Source organism: Thunnus maccoyii, chromosome 8 (assembly GCF_910596095.1).
Source record: "Thunnus maccoyii chromosome 8, fThuMac1.1, whole genome shotgun sequence".
In the NCBI taxonomy this organism is placed as follows: Eukaryota; Metazoa; Chordata; class Actinopteri; order Scombriformes; family Scombridae; genus Thunnus; species Thunnus maccoyii.
The window spans coordinates 17,337,885-17,359,497 of NC_056540.1; the positions used below are offsets into that span (position 1 = coordinate 17,337,885).

The following is a 21,613-nucleotide window of genomic DNA, read 5'->3' on the forward strand; positions in this document are numbered from 1 at the left end:
TCTCATGGGAGCTCCCAAAGCTGCCGAGCACAGCAGGTGATTATTAAGCTCATTTTTGCTGCTGGTGTTTCTTCCTCTTCTTCGTTTCCTTACAGTTTTTTGGTTTTGTGCCTAGTTTATATTGAATGTGGAGCAGACGCTAAGATGTTTTAGGCTACTTGAGCATGTCTTTGTATGCACATCAGCATCACCCACTCCACTAAATCTCTGATGAAAGCACCTGTCAGATGGAGTGACTTACACTTACAGTATTGTGCTACTTTACAAAGTCAATGGACAATGGTTTTCAATCCAAGAATGGCTGCCATCTAGTGTTCATTAATGGGAAGTATTTGAGTCAAAGGAAGGAGGAGTGGAGCTAAATCTACACCCGATCATAGATAAGTATGTATTATCTGTATTTCCAAATTACAATTCTAAATAGGTTTTAACCCTTTGTATCGATCTACACACACTGGAATGACAGTTGCCATATAAACATTTATTCTCTGTACAGTTGTAAGGAATCAATGGGAAATCAATATTATCAATTACTGATAGAAAAATACATTTGCTGCACCATGGTTACTCCACACCCATACATAAGTAGCAAAAGAACATCATGTGTTGTGAAAATTGTATTAAAAAAAAACAATACGTGCATGCGTGCGTGCAAATGTAACATCTATTAATAGACACAAGTGTGAAAAAGCAAAGTGTCACTCATACAAACATGTGTGGTACAATTCTGTATACACCAGTGGCATACTTTTATAATATACTCTACAAAAAATATTAGTGTGTTAATCTCTTTTTTTATTTTCTTCTTCTATATATTAATGATTGTGTGCAAATTTCAGAATACAAATAACATCTGACTTCTGTGTTTTAAAGTAATCCCGTAGACCCATGAGGAGAAGGAAACTGATAAGTCTTTGGAGTGAATCATCGTTTCTCATATATTTGGCTTAATGTGTAAAAATCAAGTAAGATGACCTTCAGGTACAATGATGCGTCGGCACATTATACAGTGTGTGTTGCTAAGAAAAAAAAGGCATTTCGTAAATGTCCCTTTAGTCGACGATTTGTGTCACTGAGTCCAGAGAGGCAGCAGCGGGGGGGTCAACATTGATATGACACATGATCTCTCAGTGTTGAACACAGTGTAAAAATGTGCAGCAGATGCAAACATCCCTCCAACATTTCCTGCTTGAACAATGTTACTAAATGTTGGTGTGAGTGACTGATCTTGGCCTCAGAAACTTCCATCCATTCATGATGTGAAATCCAACAGACGGGACTCTGAAATGGGAAGTTCTTCCGACAAGGATCCATCTTATCTTCACCTGCTTTTACAAACAGGTAAACTCTCAGCGCAGAGGCGGGAATCTTTAATGCTTCTTTGTTTTTCAGTCTTCAGTGAATCACTTTGAGGCCAGCCACAGGTCAATAATGACCATGTGAAATGAGTATTTTTTTTATTGGTTGACCTGAGTCTCACATGGCGAGGGTAGCCCAGGAGTGTGACAGTATCTCCCTCGCTTTCGACTGAGGTGGAGGTTAGGATGGTCCCTCAGAGGGCTGCAGCTATAGATGGCTAGAGGGAGGGACACACACAGGACACACAGGACAGAGGAAATACTGTAACAGATCGTCATTGTGCAGAAAACAAAACCGATTTTTACACTCAAAGTGACACATAGAGGAAAGTGAAAAGTACCTTAAAGCTTTTAAAGGTCGTGATTTTCTGTTATTTTTATACTTTTACAATGTTGGATGTCTATGTTAAATATAGTCAAAGTTCCAAAACTTGAGGTTACCATATATAAAAATGCTCCCTGAAAGTCAATAGCCAGGGTTTCAGCCTGCTCTGAGTGCTCCGTTTGCAAAGTTTACAGGAGAGACAACCAGATTAGAACAGAGTGGGCTCATCAGGAGAGGGGACAGGAGTTAAAATGGCCTAAACTGAGGGGCTGTATGAAGAACCAGTACAAGATAAATAAGGAGTTCTTTGAATTGTAAATCGTGCAAAGATATTCCAGTAAAGCCCCAGAATATAAACATAGACCTGGAAATGTCCATGTTATGACCACTTTTTAAAAATAAATCAATTGAAATTGGATTATATTAGATGTCACTTTAATGCCATATTCCTCAGAAATTAGTCTTGCATCAAGGTTTCACTCTCACATACATAACAAAAACATTCACCAGAAAACAAAATAATTTTACAAATATGCAGCTTCATGAAATAAATCAATAATACTCAACCAACTTAGTGCAGCAGCACATAAATGTAGTGACGTGATGATACATCAACACAAACGCAAGGACACAAAGACACACAACTTACCATTTTAACTTTGGCCACCAGTGATGAAGGTTTTCACTGAGAAGTTGCTGTAATTCTACAGGGACACTAACAGAAAGATAAATTTCTTAATTTGACACAGTTATGAGCAACCATGTAAGATACAGAGATGTTTAATATCACTGGACGACGTACGTGTTGTGATTCAGTCGTGGTCTGTCCTGACTGAAGTCCTGTACATGGTGTGGACACTGTTCGAACTCAAACCATTAGAGCCCAACGTTTGGACGCTGATGTAGAATGGGACACTCAGGTCGACGTTCTCCAGAATACACTGTAGAAACAGAAATAATATACAGCACACGAATTGCTCTGGTTAGTTTTTATTGTGATAACAGGATGTAACATATACAGCAATCAGCTGTCAGGTAAGTGACTGATACCTTGGTGCACGCTGAGCTCATGACAGACTTGTGGAAGTCGCTGTCCACAAACACCTGAAATAACAAGTACAAGAGCAAACAAGATTTCAGACAAATACTGTACATCTTCCCAAAACAACGTCCATGTGTCAGCATGCCTGTTAGTTTGCTCTGCCTACCCTGTATCCATACACAAACGTGCCGTTACTGCAGCCCAGCTCATCGAGCGGCGGCCTCTCCCAGCCAATCATGAGGCTGCTCTGACCCACTGTTTTGATGACCTCAACGGAGCGCACGTCTGCTGGAGCTTCTGGAGAGGATCAGACAAAGATACTGAAGGTCAAGCACAGCACTTAGCCATCCAACCCTCTTATTAATGCTGTACATAAAGGATATACAATGCAGTCTGAAAAGTTTTCTCTTTTATATAAAATTCTTCAATAATAAAAGGACAAAGTGCATAAACAAGGCTGCAAGAATCCGCACTGCAATGTGATATTCTTTAATACAAGACTCACAAACAGAAAATGGTCCATATCTAGGCTGGGTATAATCACATTTTAGCAGAATGCAACAAAAAACTAACTTTCTACAAAGTTAAACTACAACATTATGTTCCAAAGCTCTAACAAACACTTTCAGCAAATGTTTTATTGCAAGATCAATAAAGGAAACATCATAAAAGCACAAAACGCTTTGCTATTTTTTTGCCTTTGTGTAAATGACTTTCAATATGGAACATGTGCATTACCTGGTTTTGGTCTTGGTGTTTTGGTCTTCTCTGGAGCAGCAGGGGACTTCCTGAGAGACTTGGATGATATTTCAGGAGAGCAGTGAGCAGATTGAGTGCAGGAGGAAGTGAATGTGAGGCCGTCGTATGCAGGGGCAGCACCATCCATGTTTGAAGCCATGCTAAAAATATTAGCCTTAGGGGCAGTTGATATGCTTGGGGCACTTGTGTCTGAGGCAGTGGTTTTTGGATTTGTGTCAAGAAATATTAAGACATTCGAGTCAGTAGCTGCAGATCTGACAGTGGTTGCTGTATGTTTAGCATCAGGGATAGCAGTTGATTGCCTTTTCAGTTTTGAGGATATTGATATATTAGTGCCACTGCTTAAGGTGGATCTCTCTTTGCTTGATGCAACAGTGTGAATAAAAGAGCTGGAGGAGCTAGAAAGACCAGCAGTTGTTGATATATCTGCTTTTAAGGGATGCTTTGTGAATGTGTTAGGGCTGAATGACACGTTAGCGGATCTAGAGGCAACAGCATTAAAAAGTGTTGTTGACTTATTGGTGGCAACAGGCTTCGTCATCACTACTGGAGTGTGCTTAGCTTGGCTTGAAGCAGTGGTGATTGAGAGATGGTTGGTAGGTGGAATATTGACACCGAGGCTCTGCGTCTTCATCTGAGGGGACGAGCTCAGGTCTGCAGGAGCTGAAAATGACAGACTTTTCCTGGGCTGCTCTCCTCTTCCTCTGCTTACTGGAGCCTTGGGATGAAGACAAACACATCTACTAGGCATATAGTAACACAACATTTAGGTCAAAGGATAGAGGGTGTTGTATGTCCTACAGATTGTAAAGTATTAATTGACTTCACTACACTTGAATATGTTCTTAAATCTGGAGAGATTTCTGAACTCATAGAGAAGTAAAAAAAACAGCAAAGAATAAGTTAAGAGGAAAATGTAGAGGAATCTAGAGGAAAACTTTTCTGTAAAAAGCACTGTTTTTAGATAATTCATCACTGAACTGCGATAACTAAATGCTCAAAAAGCTATAACTATACCTGATAGCTGCTCAACAGAGTCTTCTGCAGTTGCTCATGTAGGTTGATGATTTTCTCAGGACTGCTCAGCCTCCTTCTCGGACTGACACGAGTGGTTGAAGAGGAAGGAGAAGGACTCAGGGAGGATCTACTCCTCGCCTCTGACGTACTGGTTGGATCTGGGGAGGACGGCACTTTCGTGCCTGGATGATGAAATCCAAGTTTCTCTGATCCACTGGCAGAGGGAGACAGCTGCGTGGTAGAATTGAGAAAAAAACTATATTAGTTTTTCCTACAATTAATAATTTACTTTACTATTTGAAGTAAAGGGGTGTTTTGATTAGCATTGCAAGTATAAATACATTCATATCTAATTAATTGTGATCAGAGAAAACAGCATTGAACAAATCTGTATTTGTCCTGTAGCAGTCTACTATATTTTTAATTCATTCAGGCACCATAGTACCATAGAGGCCAGTAAATGCTGCCTAACTTGTTTGTTTGGGGGAATTATTACGTCACAGAATTATTGCAGTAACAGTTCATTGCTACAGCCTTTAAGCCTCAGTAATGTGAATATAATAAAATAAATAGATATTGTTTCTTTTATCTCACCCGTGTTGTGTTGCTACTCAAGCCTTCTTTCTCTGCTGGAACAGGTGATGGTGACACCTGGACACTGGCATGCTCTTGCACTGGTGAGGTTGGCACAGGTGAGTTGGCATTTTTCTTTACTGTTGGTGCAGGTATGATGTCACGACTGCAGTCTTGAAGATTTGTTGTGCATTCAGTGGGGACTATAGAAGAGTGTTTTTCACTTTTTTCATATTTTACTCCAGATTCAGGTGTGAATCCCTTTTGGTGCTGGTTTACAGGTGTGACTGAAGCAAAGGTCTGATCAGGTGTGAATCCACTGGAGTAGTCTTGAAATTTTAGAATAAATCCAGGTGTAAACTCACTACTGTAATTCTGGGTTTTTACAGTGCCTCCTGGTGTGAATGCTGCAGTGTAGTCCTGCAGAGCGGAGTCACTGAGCAGCTGCTCGACCTGCTGTGTCAGCGTGGAGTCCCCGCAGCCGTGCTTGTGCATCACTTTCATCATCTGCACTAATAAGCTGTTCCTCTCTTGACACTTCACCACCAGGCAGGACAGTTTGGCCTGTTATTGGATGAAACACTTGTCAGTCAAAACTAACTTCTAAGAGCAGCCCGATAAAAAGTTTTATTGACGCATGACAATAGTTATTAATGCACAGCACACAATGATGAAGGAATAAAAAGCTACGTCTCTGTTTCCTCACCTTTAACGGAGCTACATCCAGATCTGTTTGGCTCCTCTTTTTCAGGAGTTCATCATACTATGAACAAAACACAATTCAACACATGAAAGCAACATGAGAAACAGATGAAAACAGAACAGTTCATAACCTAAAACTGCAAAATCACAACTGACTGGTTACCCACTTTAGCTCTGATGTCGTTGTAACGTGTCCGGAGGGACATGAGAACAGTGCTCAGATCATCTCTGCTGCCCTGTCCTCTTTTCAGAGCGATGTACTCAGAGTTCAGCTCTTCCAGAGCCACCGTCTGTGGGGTTTTACACACAAATCAACACACACACATACAGGAACAGGTCTATGATTCGAAAAGCTTTGTGATTATCCACCACTGCTCAATTTAAAGTAGTCCAAACATCCTTAACTCAACATGTCAAAATGATGATTTGCTAAAGATCTTTAAAATAAGAAGTGTAGAATGTGAATATTGCAGTTTGGTCCATCTGTACTACAGTAGATACTCTATGGTGTTTGCTTAAGCTTTAGATCTGCATATATTTCCATACATAAGCATCAACATTTTCATGAACTTAAACTTCTGCTAGTTTATGGTTAAATCTTTGACAAAGGAACTGAATTGCAAGTTCCATTGTGTGTGGACACACACACAAATCCTCCATCTTTAACATTGTCTTTGTTCAGATTCAATTAAATGGTTGAGATCAAATTCATAACAGTGTCATAAACATATTCAGGCGTTGAGAGTTCAGTTATGTTGTAAAACAAACCAAAAAGAAAGACATTCTGTCGTTCTTACCTTGGCTTTGAGGTGAGCTGTGAGGATGTTGTATTGCTCCTCTGTGTGTGCCTTCAGTGTCAGAGCATCAGTCTTCTCCCTGACCAGACCTGCCAGTTTGCTCTGCAGCTCCTTCACCTGCAGCAGACATAAACACTGGTTTGGCCTGACAGAAAAACAATGTCTTTATTTGGCTTTGCACTTGGAGAGAAAGCTACAACAGAGAGTCCAAACTACGGGACATATTTATGGCTTCATGAGGTCATAGGAAGGCTAATTAGTGCAGGCGCTCATCTGTCAGAGCAAGATGTGTGATGTTTTAACTGTATGTGTATGTTTTTAATGTGTTGTTGCAAGTTTTTATTTTATTTAACCTAATCTGAACTTCATATGCAGCTAATAAGCAGACCAAATCACACTGATGGAGCAGACAAGACATGATTATGACACAATGTTTCTAATGTATATCTATTTAAATACCTGAGTTGTGAGGCGGTCATTTTCCATACTGGTTTCTTTCATCTGATTGGCTTCATCTGTCAGCCTCATCACCTTGTCAGCTGCTTGAGCCGCCCTCCTCTCTGCCTCCTCCCTCCTGGCTTCTGACTGACACAACTCACTGTGCAGCCTCTTGGTCTACACATGCACAAACACAGATAAACACATGCAGTTATTTAAGTTTCTTATTGTATGGAGAGCCAATGATGGACATTTTCAGACACCAATGTTTGTAAATCTGACAATTTTTTCCAAAATCTCAATATTTCCCATCAGTCCTGTAGATAGCATATGTTAGATTAGCATAATTGAGAAGTTGCATCATCATATTCTTTCAGATTAAGTTTAACAAATTATATACAGTTAAAATATAGTAAAATAAACCAAATATATTTTGTATTATTATGTGTATCTGCTGCAAGCATTTCTTTTAGTTAATCTCCAAATGTTCATAAATATGCATCAAGACAAAAAAACAAAGTTGTGTAAACTCACCTCTGCGTGGCTCTTGTCCATTTCCACTTGTGACCTTTTTAGTTCTGCTTCCAAAGCTTCAATCTCCCTCATCAGATCACTTTGCTTCTGTTTTCCATCAAAATCATGTTGTGTAAGTACAAAATAACCCAACATCATGACACATGATGAACTGTAACTTAAAAATGAGACACCACAAACAAAGGGCATAAATAACGTCTTTCTTGATACCTGTATGGAGTTTCCTTTGTAGTTATTAGTCTGACATCTGTGTGCAGCATAATCCCCTGAGACAGTAGTCTCCGTCTTCTTTGTCACCTCGACACTGTTTTGATTCAACAGATGCTTTTGATAACTCTCCTGTGTTTGTGTGTGGCTGTGGAAACCAGTTCGCAGGCTGTTTCTTTCCTCTCTTGTGCCTTGAAGTAATTGCATTGTCTGCTTTTCTTCCTGTTTCAAACAACTGATTGAATGTTCAATTCTTTCTTTTTCTTCTTTCAAACTACTAACTGACTTTAGCAGCTTGTCATGGTCTTCTTGTAAAATAGAAGATAGTTGTTCCTGATCTCTCTGCTCTGTCAGACGTTTGAGGGAATCTGTTAGTTCGTCTCTCTCTAGTTTCAAACTGAGCACTGTCTGGTTTAACTGGTCAATCTCTTTTTGTAACCTATGTAGTGATTGCACGGTTTGATCTCCTTCTTCTTTTCTACTTGAGAGCCATTCTAACAGTTTCTCTTTTTCTCTTTCAAGACCAGATAAGCATGTAGTGAGCTGCTCTTTTTCCTCTTTTAGGCTTTTCATGGACCTTATAAACTGGTCTCTCTCATCTGTCAGCCCACAGATTGTCCTGGTTAGATGCTCCCTGTTTTGCTGAAGACCAACCAGAGATTGAGAGATGCGGTCTTTCTCCTCCTTCAGTCCCCAAACTGTCCGAGTTAAGTGCTGTTTCTCCTCTGTCTGTGTTTGGACTGACACAGCTGCTTCTCTTTGCTCGTCTCTGAGAGAATTTATTTTGCCAATCAACTCCTCTTGTTCTGTTTTGAGGCTCTGGACCGACTTCATCAGCTGGTCAACTTCACCAGTCAATGAACTAACTTGCAGATTGCTTTGTAGGCTGTTTTGCAATGAATCATTGTGTTTATTATGTTGAAAATCAGAGTCTGATGCTGTGATCAACTTGTCTGGTTGTTGACTGGACATCAGCTGTGGTTCTTCTTCCCCTTTTAGCACACTTTCCACCAAATTATCCACACATTCTTCTTGGTTGTTCTGTTGAAAACGTCTGGATATTGCAGCTGTATGTTCACTTTGCCACTGAAATCCACACAGTTCCTTGTCAACCTGTGATCCCTCCATACACTCTCTGCTCTCTGCTAACTTTTGCTGCAGCTCCATGATAGTATTGAGATCATCTTCAGTCTTCTTGGTGAGTTCTGTGATCAAACACCCTTGTTCCTGGTTCTCCTCCTCCAGCCGGGCTCGGTCCTCCTTTAACCTAAAAATATACTCCCTCAGCTGAGTTTGCTCTGTCTTCATCTCCCGCTCTCTGAGCCTCATTTGAGCCAGTAGCTCCTGGATCCGGTCCGCCAAAGCCCGGTTCTCCTGATTCAGGGCCTGTACAAGATCATCCTGAGCAAGGATGGTGTTACCTTGGGCAGGAGACGTCTCTGTTTCTTGTTCCTCTGCTTGTTTCCTGAGTTGTGATTTCAGTTCAGGGTTGTCTTGAGCCATCACCTGCAGCTGTTCCTGTGTGTGCTGCAGGGCGCCCTGCAGGCGGTCACGTTGCTCTTGGAGAGCCTCAAGATCTTCTCCTAATCCCAAGCTCCTGTACGCTTCCCTCAGGGCATCAGATTCCTCACTGGGGGTTTCCTCCAGGTTAAGGACACCTCTGGAGCACCAGGTACCCAGTTTAAACTCATCTATTGTCTCTGTAGTCACAGAAAGTGACTGGAGGCTGAGGTTGGATTTGGAGGTAAGGTGGGTAGCAAGGTTCAGCGAGACGATTTCAGGTGAAGACAGAGTTTCCAGCTTGACGGGTGAGGGGGGATCTTCTATGTCGGTCTGTGTGCTCTCTGCTGTAGCCTGGTGGTGAACAGACACAACTGCAGATGAATGTGGCTGGTCTTCTCCATCATCCAAGATTAGCTGGACCTGCACAAAGATCACAATTTAACATCTAAAATGATAAAACACTTGCATACAGTATAATATAATACTAATTCGTGTCTCAGTCAGCTATAGCAAAATATACATATAAGCATTTAAAGTGGGGGAGGTGGTTATGTAACAGTAAGCCAAAAAACAGAGTGAATCTGAAGAAGCAACATGTGAAACGCGTAGTTCGCTCCTTTTTATTTTAAATGTAATCTGTGAATGAAAAGTGTTAATCTTCCTGGTGTGCACAGGAATATTGATATTTTGGCTTACAGTGGTTTATCCTGCACCAGCTGGCACCAGCAGGAGAGAAGCACAGGGTTCCCCTCAGTTTTGTGGTTATGTAAGTCTAAATCCTGAGAATAGAGCTTTCACTTTATATTCTCCACATTCAATCACATTTATTATGCTCTAACAGCTTCTTATGATATATCAAGAAGGAATTTATGACACAAAGTCAATAATAACACTGGATCCAATATTCTCTGAACCTATAGTTTCTCGTTTTGAGCATGTTTAGCCTCTAAAGCATCTTGAGTGAAAAATAAACCACAGAAATACACACCAGATTGATCAAACTGTTGAACTTAACTGTGTTTTATGAGGAGTTAAGTTTAACACAATAATGCAGGAACTTGTGACTTTTCAAACATATTTGGGCCTGAATAAATGCTCCTTATCGTATCATACAAACCTTTCCACAGCTCTCATCTGAGTAACGTCCAGTGGCGTTAGTGTTGGAGGGAACAGAGCAAACAAAGGGGCTGCAGCTCAGTGAGCTCGTCCCGGGACATGGACATGTTGACTCAAGGATTGTGGGTGACTGACTGGATGTTTGGTTAGTAGCATCCCTGAGGCTCTGCTGGAGTCTGTGGTTCTCCTCTCTCAGCTCTTCAGCTTCCTCCATGAGGGAGCTTTCAGACAGCTTCAGCTGCTGCGCCTCTGCCTTCATCTCCTCCACCTTGCAGCATAGGAAGTGGCTGTTCTCCTGAGCCTCCTGGAGCTGCTCCATCAACCTCCTCCGCTCTGTCATCCCACTCTCCTCTCTCTCCAGCAGCACCCTGAGATCCTCCTGCAGGCTCAGGATAAAACCTTGCAGCCTGGCCTCATTTGAGTTCTGTTTGGTGTCTCTGTCTCCTTCTTTTTCTGTCTTTCCCTCATCACCCTCTCGTCTTTCTTCTCTCTCAGTTCCTATGTTTGGCTGCCATTGCTTCCTCCTTTCCTCCTTTTTCTCCTCCTCCCCTTCACCTTCTCCTCTCATGGAAAGTAGCCTCTCCTGCTCCTTCGACTGTGTTAAAGTCCCGGCAGTAATTCTGACAGCACTGATTGTTGCAGCACCGGTGGCGGCACTCACAGTCATGTCCAGCAGCTGCTTTTCTAAAGTGTAGATCCGGTTCTGCAGGCTCTGCTCTCTGTCCCGGGCCAGGGTGAGCTTGTGTTGGAGTTGGGCTTTAAAGTTCTCAAAGTACTGGGACTGGCGGCTCATCTCCTCCTCTTTGGCCTTCAGCTGCCTCTGACAGCGCTGCAGTCGCTCCCTCCATAAACGCTCCCCCTGTTCCTTCTCCTGAGTCTGAGATGGAGAAAATATTAAACTGTGAAAACCAATTCTTGAGTTATAGTGATACCGAAATCATTCCTCAAAGCTTGTTTTACAGCATGAACTGTCCTGAGCTTCACTAATGCTTTCCTAGACTATGTGTTAGTTTGTGTGTTTAGTGTTCTAGTAGGCCAGTAATATGTCTTTAGTTGTCATTGGTTGTGACCTGTCTGACTTGTGCCTCTTTTGCATTTTACTGCACATGAGCAACCAAATCAATTTTCCCACTGGGGACTAATAAAGCTATTGATCTATTGAACCATCACAGTGTAATTTTTTAAAGCAGATATGTGATGACAATGTATCACTCGGAGTGCTATAAGTCTCAAAGATTGGAGTTACTCAAAAAACTAACATGACATTTTCCATTTTCATCACTAGTATGTGTCTTTTTTTGACAATTTTTAAGAAATATATTAAAGGATATGTTCACAATTTTTCAAGTCTGTCTTAAAACAACAGTCAGGTGCCCATATAAAGACTGTAAGAGGTTTTCCTCGCTGTAATCATTCCTCCTGTTCATAATGGCTATTAAAAGATCCAATTAAAATGCACTTTTAATGTAAGTAATGGGGGTCAAAAGCCACAGTGTGTCTACACAGTAATTTTATGCAAATTGCTTATCTGAAGCTTATATGAGGCTTCAGCAGTCTGAGTTAGTCATATCAAGTGGATATCTGCTACATTTACAGTTTTTTTTAGCATCAAATTTCCTCTTTGTGTTTTCTTGGACAGTATTTCCCTGTTGAGCTGCGGTGGAAGTAAAGTAACAAAAAGAGGGACTTTGGTACTAAAAAGACTGTAACGTTGAAAGATTTCTACTTGATTTGACTCATTTGGACAACTGAAATTTCATATTAGCTTCAGATAAACTTTTAAATACATTTTTGCACAGAAGGAGGCTTGTTGTTTTTTTTACCCTCCTTTCACTTACATCGTAAGTGCATTATGAAGGGATCTTCTAATGGTCATTATGAACAGAAGGAATGATTATTACAAGAAAAAGCATATTCCAGTGTTCATATGGGCACCTGACTATTGTTTTAAGACAGACTTGAAAAATTTTGAACCCGTCCTTCAAGTACAAAAATCAAGTGAGAAAAGTCTAAATGGTCAAAATAACAAATATTTGATTTAAAAAAAAATTAAAAAATGTAACAAATGCAAACATTGCTACAGAGGTGGGTCACATAAAAAAATCAGTAAGCAGGACTTGTGCTGTATGCCATGTTTGTAATACCTCTATTACAGTATTACTGTGTTTTTGACTGATCAGTCAGGTCAAGTCAATTTTTATTTATATAGTCCAGTATCACAAATCAGACATTTTCCTCGGGGGCCTTTGCAATCTGTACAACAATACAACATCCCAAATAGGAGAAACCTCATGAAGAGCAATAGAGAAGGGATCTCTCCTCCAGGACACACAGAACAGGATGACAGAATTATTGATAGACTAATGGACCTAAAAAAAGGGAACATATGTAGATCAAAATAGCCTCTCTGGGGCTATGTTGTTGTTACATGTTGCTTTTAAAACTTGCATATTGCATCAAACCAACAAATGCTGCCTGCCATCCATTTGAATATAATCTGACCGATTTTAATTAAGTTACTTCAGAATTAAGGTCTTATCAGTCTATTGAACACTGATCAGATTTTTTGTCTAATCCTACAACAGGTAAAACCTGACTCATGACTCACATTCATAAAAGTCTTTATGTTTTACAATTTGCACATTCATGTCTGTTGATGCATTCAGTGATCCAGAGTTCTCACTCACCATGGTCCTGACCTCCTCCCTGAGCATGTGGAGTCTCTGATCCAGCCTCTGGGAGTGTTGCATGCTGGGGAGGTGGGAGGCAGAGGCTTGTTGATAGAGCTGTAGCAGCAGACTCTTCTCTGACCTCTCTAACTCTCTGATCCTACCAGAACACAACCCCAGAGAAGCTCACATTACATCATCTTAGCATTCAACCTCACACAAATTTGCATATTAACATTCAGCAGGGTTTAATTACTTTCTCTGTTAATTTGATCTAAATCTACATTTTTGATTCAGTTTTACCTCCTAATTAAAGAAAAGATGAAAAACATAAAAATAAAATCTCCTGCAGCGAGTAATTCCAGAGAGGGAGATGTTAACAGCAGCGTGCTCGCATGCAAGTGTGCAGAGCGTCCAGGAGTGTGTGATATGTGATATCACACCTTGGCCAAAAGTGAGTATATAGTAGCAGGTGTGTGTGTGTGTGTGGGTGTGTGTCACTGGATCACCTCTCCCCCGGTCTCTCACCTGTTCCACATGTAGCTGTCAGAATGGATGGTTGAACCTGAATTCTGCTCCAAGACCTTCACTCTGTTACACAGAACCTGCAGGTCCGGGTCAGCTCCCATTGAGCCTGTTACCATGGTGACAGAACTGTTTCCGGTAGCCGCCATGTCTGATGAGGTCATGTGATCCTCCATTGGTTAGCCTGTGCCCACTAGGTAAGTTTTACCTGCAGCACAGGAACTGATGGTGTCAGACTTCATTTGCACAGGAAAGAAGAAAAAAAAATAAAAACGCTCTCTTGTTTCTTTCTACATAAACATACAAAAATAAAAATAAAAACACAGACTTAGGAAAAAATACACAATGTGTATGTTTGATGAACAAAATACAGTCATCTATTATTCACAATGTCAACAGCTTGGGAGCATGCACAGGTGTCTCTCAGGTTACCCCGCCTCCTAATCATTCTGCAACTCCTTCCAATTTTTTCACAAATCCTTCCATCCTGAAAATTTAAGCTTAATAAGTAAGCAAACAAGTTTGGCTAATGCATAACTAAGTAGGCAAGAACACAGACGCTAATGGACAATCTGTTCACATTAGAAAAGATAGAAAATAGTTAATCTACGGATATTGTATTCTTAAAGAGGAAAAAACATTACATCAGCTCTTAAATGATCTGTTTTAACTTAGATAATAACCTGTTTTTTGTGCTCCACTGAGTGTAGTTTCATCTTCTCCATGCAGAGGTAAGCTTCCCGTGAGTTCAGCTTTTGCTCCGTGAACTTTGTTGCACCGTTGTTTCCTTAGAAACGCCACAGACATTGGACTTTGCCAGAATCCTCCAGATCGAGTTGGCATTCAGATTGCTGACCCCCGTCGCTCTGCCCCTTCTCCCAGCCATTTACTTTCACTCCTCTTCTCCTCCCTCCAGCTCTCCTTCCGTGACTGCACTCTTTAATGTCTGACTGGTCATCCTTTAACTGAGGCTGTGGCTCTTCTCCTTTTAATAAATCCTCTGATTCACAGTTTTCTCTCAGTAAATCCATGTGTTTGCTTCTCACAGAGGAGTTCATGTTCCAGGTCCAAGTGTCGCTATAGTAGATGCCATTTATAAATAAATCTCACTTAAATCTCATGTATATCTGGTTATTTATTAAACTTTCAAATATGTTTGCATTCCAGGTTAGGTCTTCTGCAAAAAGTGCACATTTATCAAAAAGGCCATAAGGTTTTCATGAGCTGTCTACAAATGCATAAAAAACAATTAGGTTTTGTTTTGTCCACTCTTGCCTCCAGAGCACCTTAACACCTGAGAAAAAAGAAGACATCTTTTATTACCTTCTTCGTCATTATTCTCATCATTATCATCACCAGAAATGTGCTAAATACTGTGCAGCAGAGTAGATGTGCAATTATGTGATGGATATTAGATACCTGATGTGGGTCCAGTCACTTTCATTAAGGCCAAAGAATAAATGCTAAAGAGAAAAATAAAAAGAGGAACAAAAACTAAAAGAACACAAGGGGTTTAATCGACAGGTGAAGACAGAGAGAGAAGAAAAAGAGTGTTAAGAACTTTATAAAATTACACACAACAGTTCAGTAAATGTTGAGTCTCTTATATTCTCCCTTACTAATATCTGTCAGGTTACAGCACACATATCTATAACCAGCCATGATGGTAAAAAACAGATAAAAATGTAATATGTACCTTCTCCTCTATTTCCTTTATTTGTCTCTTTTGCAAGTCAATCCTGTCCTCCAGCTCTCTAATTCTCTGCAAGGCAAAGACAGGAGCGGTTAGGTGGTCAAAATGTGTTAAAATAAAATGGTAAAACCATTTCAAATCATCCACATTTGTACAAAAACAAACAGTCGGTAAAGAGTTAAAGACCGTGAAGCCAACTATTTTTGTATGTACTCCAAATACTCTGCTTTCTTCCCATCATGCCCCTTGTCTCCATGGTAGCTGTTGCTCTATGCTGGGTAAGAATGAGCTGCCATGGCAACCGAAGAGCACATCTAACAGTGAAAAGTGGAAGTGACTAAAAACCTGTTTATTCATTGACTCTGGGATAACACATTATTTTAAACAGCCCTCCACACTGAGTTGTTGTCTAGAGAAGCTACAGCATCTTTCAGTGTATTGAGGGTTAAAAAGGAGGATATAAGTTGTAGAGCTGCAACTAACGATTGTTTTCATTATCGATTAATCTGTCAGTTATTTTCACAATTAGTGAATTAGTTGTTTGGTCCATAAATTGTCTGAAAATGGTGAAAAATGTTGATCACAGTTTTCCAAAGCCCAAGATGACATCCTCAAATAGTTTGTTTTGTTCCAACAAACAGTTCACAACCCAAAGATATTCAGTTTACTATCATAGAAAACTTCAGAAACCAGAAAACATTTAGAAGCTGGAATCAGAGAATGTGGACATTATTTTATTAAAAAATAACTCCTAACAACTATTCGATTAATCGACTAATGGTTGCAGCTCTAATAAATTCATTTACAAATACACTAGGACAGTCATGAAATTCTAAAACTAAAGCACAAGCTTTAGTTAATATCATCTGTTCCAGATGAGTATTTGGTGGAGCTGACGCTGAATGCTTCAACTAAACATTCTTTTAAAAACATGAGAAAAATAAGCTGATTAATTACTAGACCACTACTGAGTCAACCAGGAGACTGAGCAAGTAGGTAAATAAAAGCCCAACTGTGTGGAAAAGGAAATATTTTTACTGGACCTTTAAGTGGGAAAAGATGCAGAATTTGCAGAATGCGTTTCATTTCCCAACTCTCATCTCTCTTTCTGTCTCTCTCTCTCCATTTCCTGTCAGCTCTCTGCTGTTGACTCTCCATACAGGCATAAAATGCCCAATTAGTTTACATGTATATAATTAGTTAGTAGTACATGTCATAAGTAGTTGATTAATAATGTGTTGTAAGTATTTGTGGTTGGAGGGTGCTGTGTTAGTTAGTTAGTTAGTTACAGTAAAACTGATTCAAATGAAATTCAAGGTGCCGTGGTTGTTGATGTAGTCGATGAGTAACATTTTGTAAGCCATGGGTGTAAAACTACTGTGAGGGCTGTGGAGTGGAGGGATACTGAAGGAGCGGGAGATATTCAGATCACAATGAAACACACACTCTCACACACAGCCACAGTCATTCTCTCGCTCTCTTTCACTCTCCCACTTCTACATAAGCACTTACAGGTAGAGTTACAGATTGCACACACGGGGATACTGCATCTTTTTCATAGCACCAGAGGTTTGGCGGGGTCAGACTTTTCAGGTAACAGGGATCAGATTGAGGGCGGGCTGGACTCAGTAACCTGTCTGGGTTTGTTTTAAGCCTTACCTGCTGGGCCTGCTGTAGGAGCTCCATGCGCTCCTGTAAGATCTGACTGTCATACTGCCGGCTCTGCCGGAGAATCTGACGCCGCAGCTTGTCCACGGCTAGCCTCAGCTCCTCCCTCTGCCTGTCTGTCAGCGACTCGGCCACCGCCTGGCATGCCGGCTGCTCCTGCTGCAGAGCGCTATACAGCGTGGCCTCCAGCTCCTCGATCCTCTGCACAGCCAGCCACATACACACACATACAGGTACACACACCCATAGACGTGCACATGCACATGCAGAAACACACACACACAGGCATGCACAAACACACAAGGAGGCACACTCACACAAACAGACACAAGTATGCACACAAACACACACCCACACACATACACACACCACTGTGATCATGGCAGATATGGAAACACTGTTCCACTTTATACTCGGGGTATTTAGGCTTCACCTTCACATGGTAAGAACATTTAATAAAACACAAACTGTGTTTTTATTCTTATTCCACAGTTCAGTTACCATGTAAAAGTCAAGCTTTCACCAACACAATCTAAAGTGGGACCATAAACACAAACCAACACCAAAACTGACCAAATAAAATGGTTAGAATTACAGTTTATGGAGAGTGACCAACTGTAAGTGTTGACTTCTGATTTCAGGCTACAATCTATTTAAATTAGTGAGGTACAATCACAGTGGAGCGGCATTAATTCTCAACGTTTAAGATCACTGATGATGAATCTCGCATTAACATCTTATTACACTCACACTGTCTGGGATTTTTCTCTTTCTTGAATACCATTACACAGGATGAGATTAAAATAATTATATATCTTTAGTTTAAGACAGAGTAAATCAACAATTGTCTATCTGAGAAGATAAGAGAGCATTATGACCAAGAAGCAAAATACCGGAGCAAATTCAGCGGCTTAGATTGTTCAGAGAATTTAGGCTTCAGTGGTAAAAGATGCAGTATCCCGACACAATGTGACAAATTTGACCTCCATGGAGCATGTTGCATTCATGATGTTAAATGGGGTCCCAAATGTTTATGTGTCATGCTGAAATGATAATGTTGCACCCCTGCGTTTCTGAATCACTTAATCATGAACCATTATGTCTTGTACACAACCTTGGTAAATGTTGTATTTAACATAAATGACTGTATTTTGTCTAATAGAGACGCTTTGGCCGTCTTTAATCTTAAAGGTACTTTGGATAAAACCCCGATGTGTTATACTGCTCCACGCTCCATACCATGTAGGCCTGGTCCAAGGCCTGTTTCCTGTAGTCCAACTCCTCCTCAAGGAATCCCTTCTGCTTACTGAACAACTCCTGCAACAAAATATGACATTGAATAATAATAGAAATTATAACACAACTGGATCATATAATATTGTGAAATCAGATAGGCTTTTTGACATGAAAACATCAGAAAAACAAATATAAATAGCTTGTTTTGGGTATTACAGTGAAAAACCCAGGAACTATGTGTGCAGAATTACACTTTGCATCAGATGAACAGACAATTAAAAACACATGAAGACTGTATATTCTGTATATTCTCTTAAATGGATTTTTCACCTTGTCATTTTCAAGGTCAATCATCTTCTGCGTCAGGGCGGCCTCTGTGCTATCAATCTGTTTCAACCACTGTAGAGGAAAAAGGGGAAAGGAGACAAACTGTGTAGTTAAAATAGTGTCCACAAGGTGTCAGTAAAGATACATCACGTCTGAGAGGCCTTCCCTTCACTCACCTTTTCACACAGAGAGATCACTGTTCCTGCCTGGATCACTGCTACCTGCTCCTCGTTTCTGAGATTCTACAGAAATAACAACAGGCAGGTAGAGTTATCAAAAAATTATAAGAATGTCTGAGATTAAAAAAAAGGCAGGTACCAGAGCTCATTTTAATCCTCCACCAGTTTCTCTCTGATACTTGTGTAATGAGATGTAGCAATAAAGACCTTAAACTTGAACCAGTGTCTTTGAACTCACCCCGTTATCTCCCAGGATATCCAGTTTCTTCATCAGCTCAGGAATGATTACATCCTGCACACACAGGTCAAAACCAGACATCATATTGACTGTGTGTAAGAGGAAATGTATATATATATATATATATAAATGTTTTTTTGTAAGTGTGTTTTCACCTTGACACCCTCCTGATGGCAGTAGATCTGCAGGGCACTGCTGCTGTTCTCGGGGAATGCAGACATGTGGAGGTTGAGGGCAGGAGATCTGCGCTCCCTCTCCTACAGGGAGCACACACCATGTTAATACTTATAAACAAACACCTAAATGCATCATGTGATAAACTAAATTGACTAGATTTCTACCAGTCCTGAATTCATGTAAGAATTCATCACACCATTGATGGTGGTGAAAAGTGAGACACTGAATGTAAATGACAGAATGAAAAGGGAGTGAATGAGGGATTTACTTACATGACACTGAAAACATGAGCAGGAGCTGCCAAAATGAGGGAGGTGGAAACCCATAGATTTATATAACCAAATGAAGCCAAAAGGGAGTTTGAAAACACATGCTGAAACTCAAAACTGAGAATGTTATCTGCAAAATAGACAGATGCAAAACCAACAGATACCAGTGGTTGGTGATGCGATTATTACTCCTCCAACTGCCAAATGCCTCTAAACCTCTGTGTTAATTACCAAACTTCTTTCATTATATGTATGTGGTTAACTTTAATATTAAAGATACAATTATTTAGTAACGAACAACAAAAAAATCCCCAAATGACTCTTGTGTTAATCTGTCCTTAGTGATCCATAAATCTCGGATGGTATTTTGTGGAAAATGTAAACAAAATTGAGAACATGCATGCAAAAATGAGACAAAATGAAGAAAGATGGGATTGGATAGTGAACTTAAATACATTTTTATTCAATTAAAATTATATTCATCTCAACACAACATTCTTTCGTTAAAAAAATATTCCAGTTCAGTGAAGGGGTACGCACACAGCTGCCATGCAAAACGAGGAGACACAGATGCATCCATTGGACAACTCAAAAAGTGTGCTTAAGTGTACAGTATGTATGTCTGTCTGGTGAGTCACTGTATATAGGTTTTGCGTCTGGAGCTGAGATTGTTGTTGTCGCCTCCTGGTGACAGTTTGACGCTGGTGCAGTCTCTTACTTCCAGTTCCAGCACTCTGAACTCCAGCAGCTCATTCTGGTCCCGGGCGTCCTGAACCTCTGCCTGCAGCCGCGACTCTGCCTGCTGCAACGCACACATCTACAGACACACACACACACACACATATGGATCTTTGTTGCACAAGTACAAAGGTTTGGCGTGTTTTCAATGCATTATAAATACTCTGAAGGTCCTGTAGTTTTCAATGTATTTATATATATTTCAGCTGGCTAAAGCATCATTGAAGACTACAGTCTCATGTTTCTCCCCTTTTTGGCCAACCCATATTATTGGTAGTGCTTTACCAGCTTTGTAGCCAAGAAGACCGACATATTGTAGATCATCAAGGGTCAGCACTAGGTCAGGGTTTCAAACCTTAAAGGATAGGTTCACAATTTTTCATGTCTGTCTTTATATAACAGTCAGGTGCCTGTATGTACATTAAAATAGTTTTTTTCTTGCTGTAATTATTCCTCCTGTTAACACTGGTCATTAAAACATCCCTTTCTAATGTGCTTTCAGTGTAGGTGATAGGCGATAAAAACTACAGTCAACGTTTTGTGCAAAATGCAGAGATTTAAATAAAGTGGATATCTTCCATATAAAATCCCACCTTTGTGTTCACCTGGATGGTGTTTCCCTGTTGAGCAGCAGTGAAGAGGATAGTAACAAAAAGAGGGAATTTTGTGCTAAAAAGACTTTGAGAGATCAGTTTTTACACAGACAGAAGACTGTCGATTTTGTCCTCCATCACTTACATTGAAAGTAAATCAGAAAAGGATCTTTTAATCACCAGTATTAACAGGAGGAATGATTACAGCATGAAAACCCTGTTTTAATGTTCATTTGGGCACCTGATGATTGTTCCAAGACAGACTTGAAAAATTGTGAACTTATCCTTTAATACTTCTTTGAGTCTGATCGTAGCACCAAGTAAAACTCTCAAATACCAAAAGCTTGCATTGAACGCTTTACCTATTCTCTCATCTTATCTCAAATTTAAATATTAATTTTAGCAATTTTAGAAACTGTTTTATTTACTGTAGGTGAAGCTCTTACATAGTTGTTTGTGTTTCTACTACATTTAACATTTGAGAAAAGTTTGGCTTCTTTTGTCAAAAGGAAAAAAAATATGAAAAACATGTATTGCAAAGAAAATATAATTTGGCACCAGAAATTTCTAATACCCAGTCCTAGTATGCACTAAGTGAACAGTAATGCTATTAGATCTTCATACAGCATCCATGCTGCCAGCAAAGTGGTGCCTTAAAAGTGAGTGTAGGCTAATGAAATCTACCTTCTCGTGAAGTTCCTGGTTCGTCCTGAGCAAGTACTGCTTCTCCTCCACCCACTTTGAGTCCTGCCATAACAACCAAACACAACATCAGCAAGAAATGACACAGGCAGGAACAGCAGAGGAAGAAGACATAGGAGAGAGAATCCCTCAACAAAACAGGGTCTAATGAACAAAGCTGTCAGAAACACAATCAGCCAAATCCAAACCTGCCACACAGTGACCGTCTCCTCTAATTCCAAATGACAC

At 40.2% G+C, this 21,613-nt stretch overlaps 2 protein-coding genes across 4 annotated transcripts in view; both read right to left on the reverse strand.

Annotated features, from left to right (window-relative positions):
• Positions 1 to 460: 460 nt before the first annotated feature.
• On the reverse strand, positions 461 to 14,845 carry LOC121901648 (rootletin-like). The gene is made up of 18 exons (XM_042418543.1): positions 14,249 to 14,845; positions 13,569 to 13,773; positions 13,059 to 13,200; positions 10,373 to 11,248; positions 7,756 to 9,675; positions 7,546 to 7,632; positions 7,033 to 7,188; positions 6,574 to 6,690; positions 5,944 to 6,066; positions 5,781 to 5,837; positions 5,096 to 5,638; positions 4,502 to 4,732; positions 3,464 to 4,202; positions 2,892 to 3,022; positions 2,734 to 2,787; positions 2,486 to 2,624; positions 2,333 to 2,398; positions 461 to 1,576 (listed from the first exon to the last, which is right to left on the reverse strand). Exons 2-16 carry the CDS (start codon positions 13,739 to 13,741, stop codon positions 2,496 to 2,498), a joined length of 5,478 nt encoding a protein of 1,825 aa, XP_042274477.1. The 5' UTR covers positions 13,742 to 13,773; positions 14,249 to 14,845; the 3' UTR covers positions 461 to 1,576; positions 2,333 to 2,398; positions 2,486 to 2,495.
• Positions 14,846 to 14,993: 148 nt separating this feature from the next.
• jakmip1 (janus kinase and microtubule interacting protein 1) overlaps positions 14,994 to 21,613 on the reverse strand; it is a 28,889-nt gene continuing 22,269 nt past the window's right edge. For 2 of the 3 annotated variants that reach the window (XM_042418545.1, XM_042418544.1), the window contains 2 exons: positions 21,368 to 21,430; positions 19,787 to 20,169 (listed from right to left, as the gene is read on the reverse strand). In XM_042418545.1, the coding sequence (XP_042274479.1) occupies positions 19,987 to 20,169; positions 21,368 to 21,430 (246 nt within the window). In that variant the 3' untranslated portion in view covers positions 19,787 to 19,986. Of the gene's footprint in view, positions 15,060 to 15,261; positions 15,328 to 16,917; positions 17,128 to 18,165; positions 18,244 to 18,492; positions 18,562 to 18,665; positions 18,732 to 18,906; positions 18,961 to 19,061; positions 19,164 to 19,786; positions 20,170 to 21,367; positions 21,431 to 21,613 lie in introns of those variants that run through there. The other variant, XM_042418546.1, reaches the window with a different exon arrangement.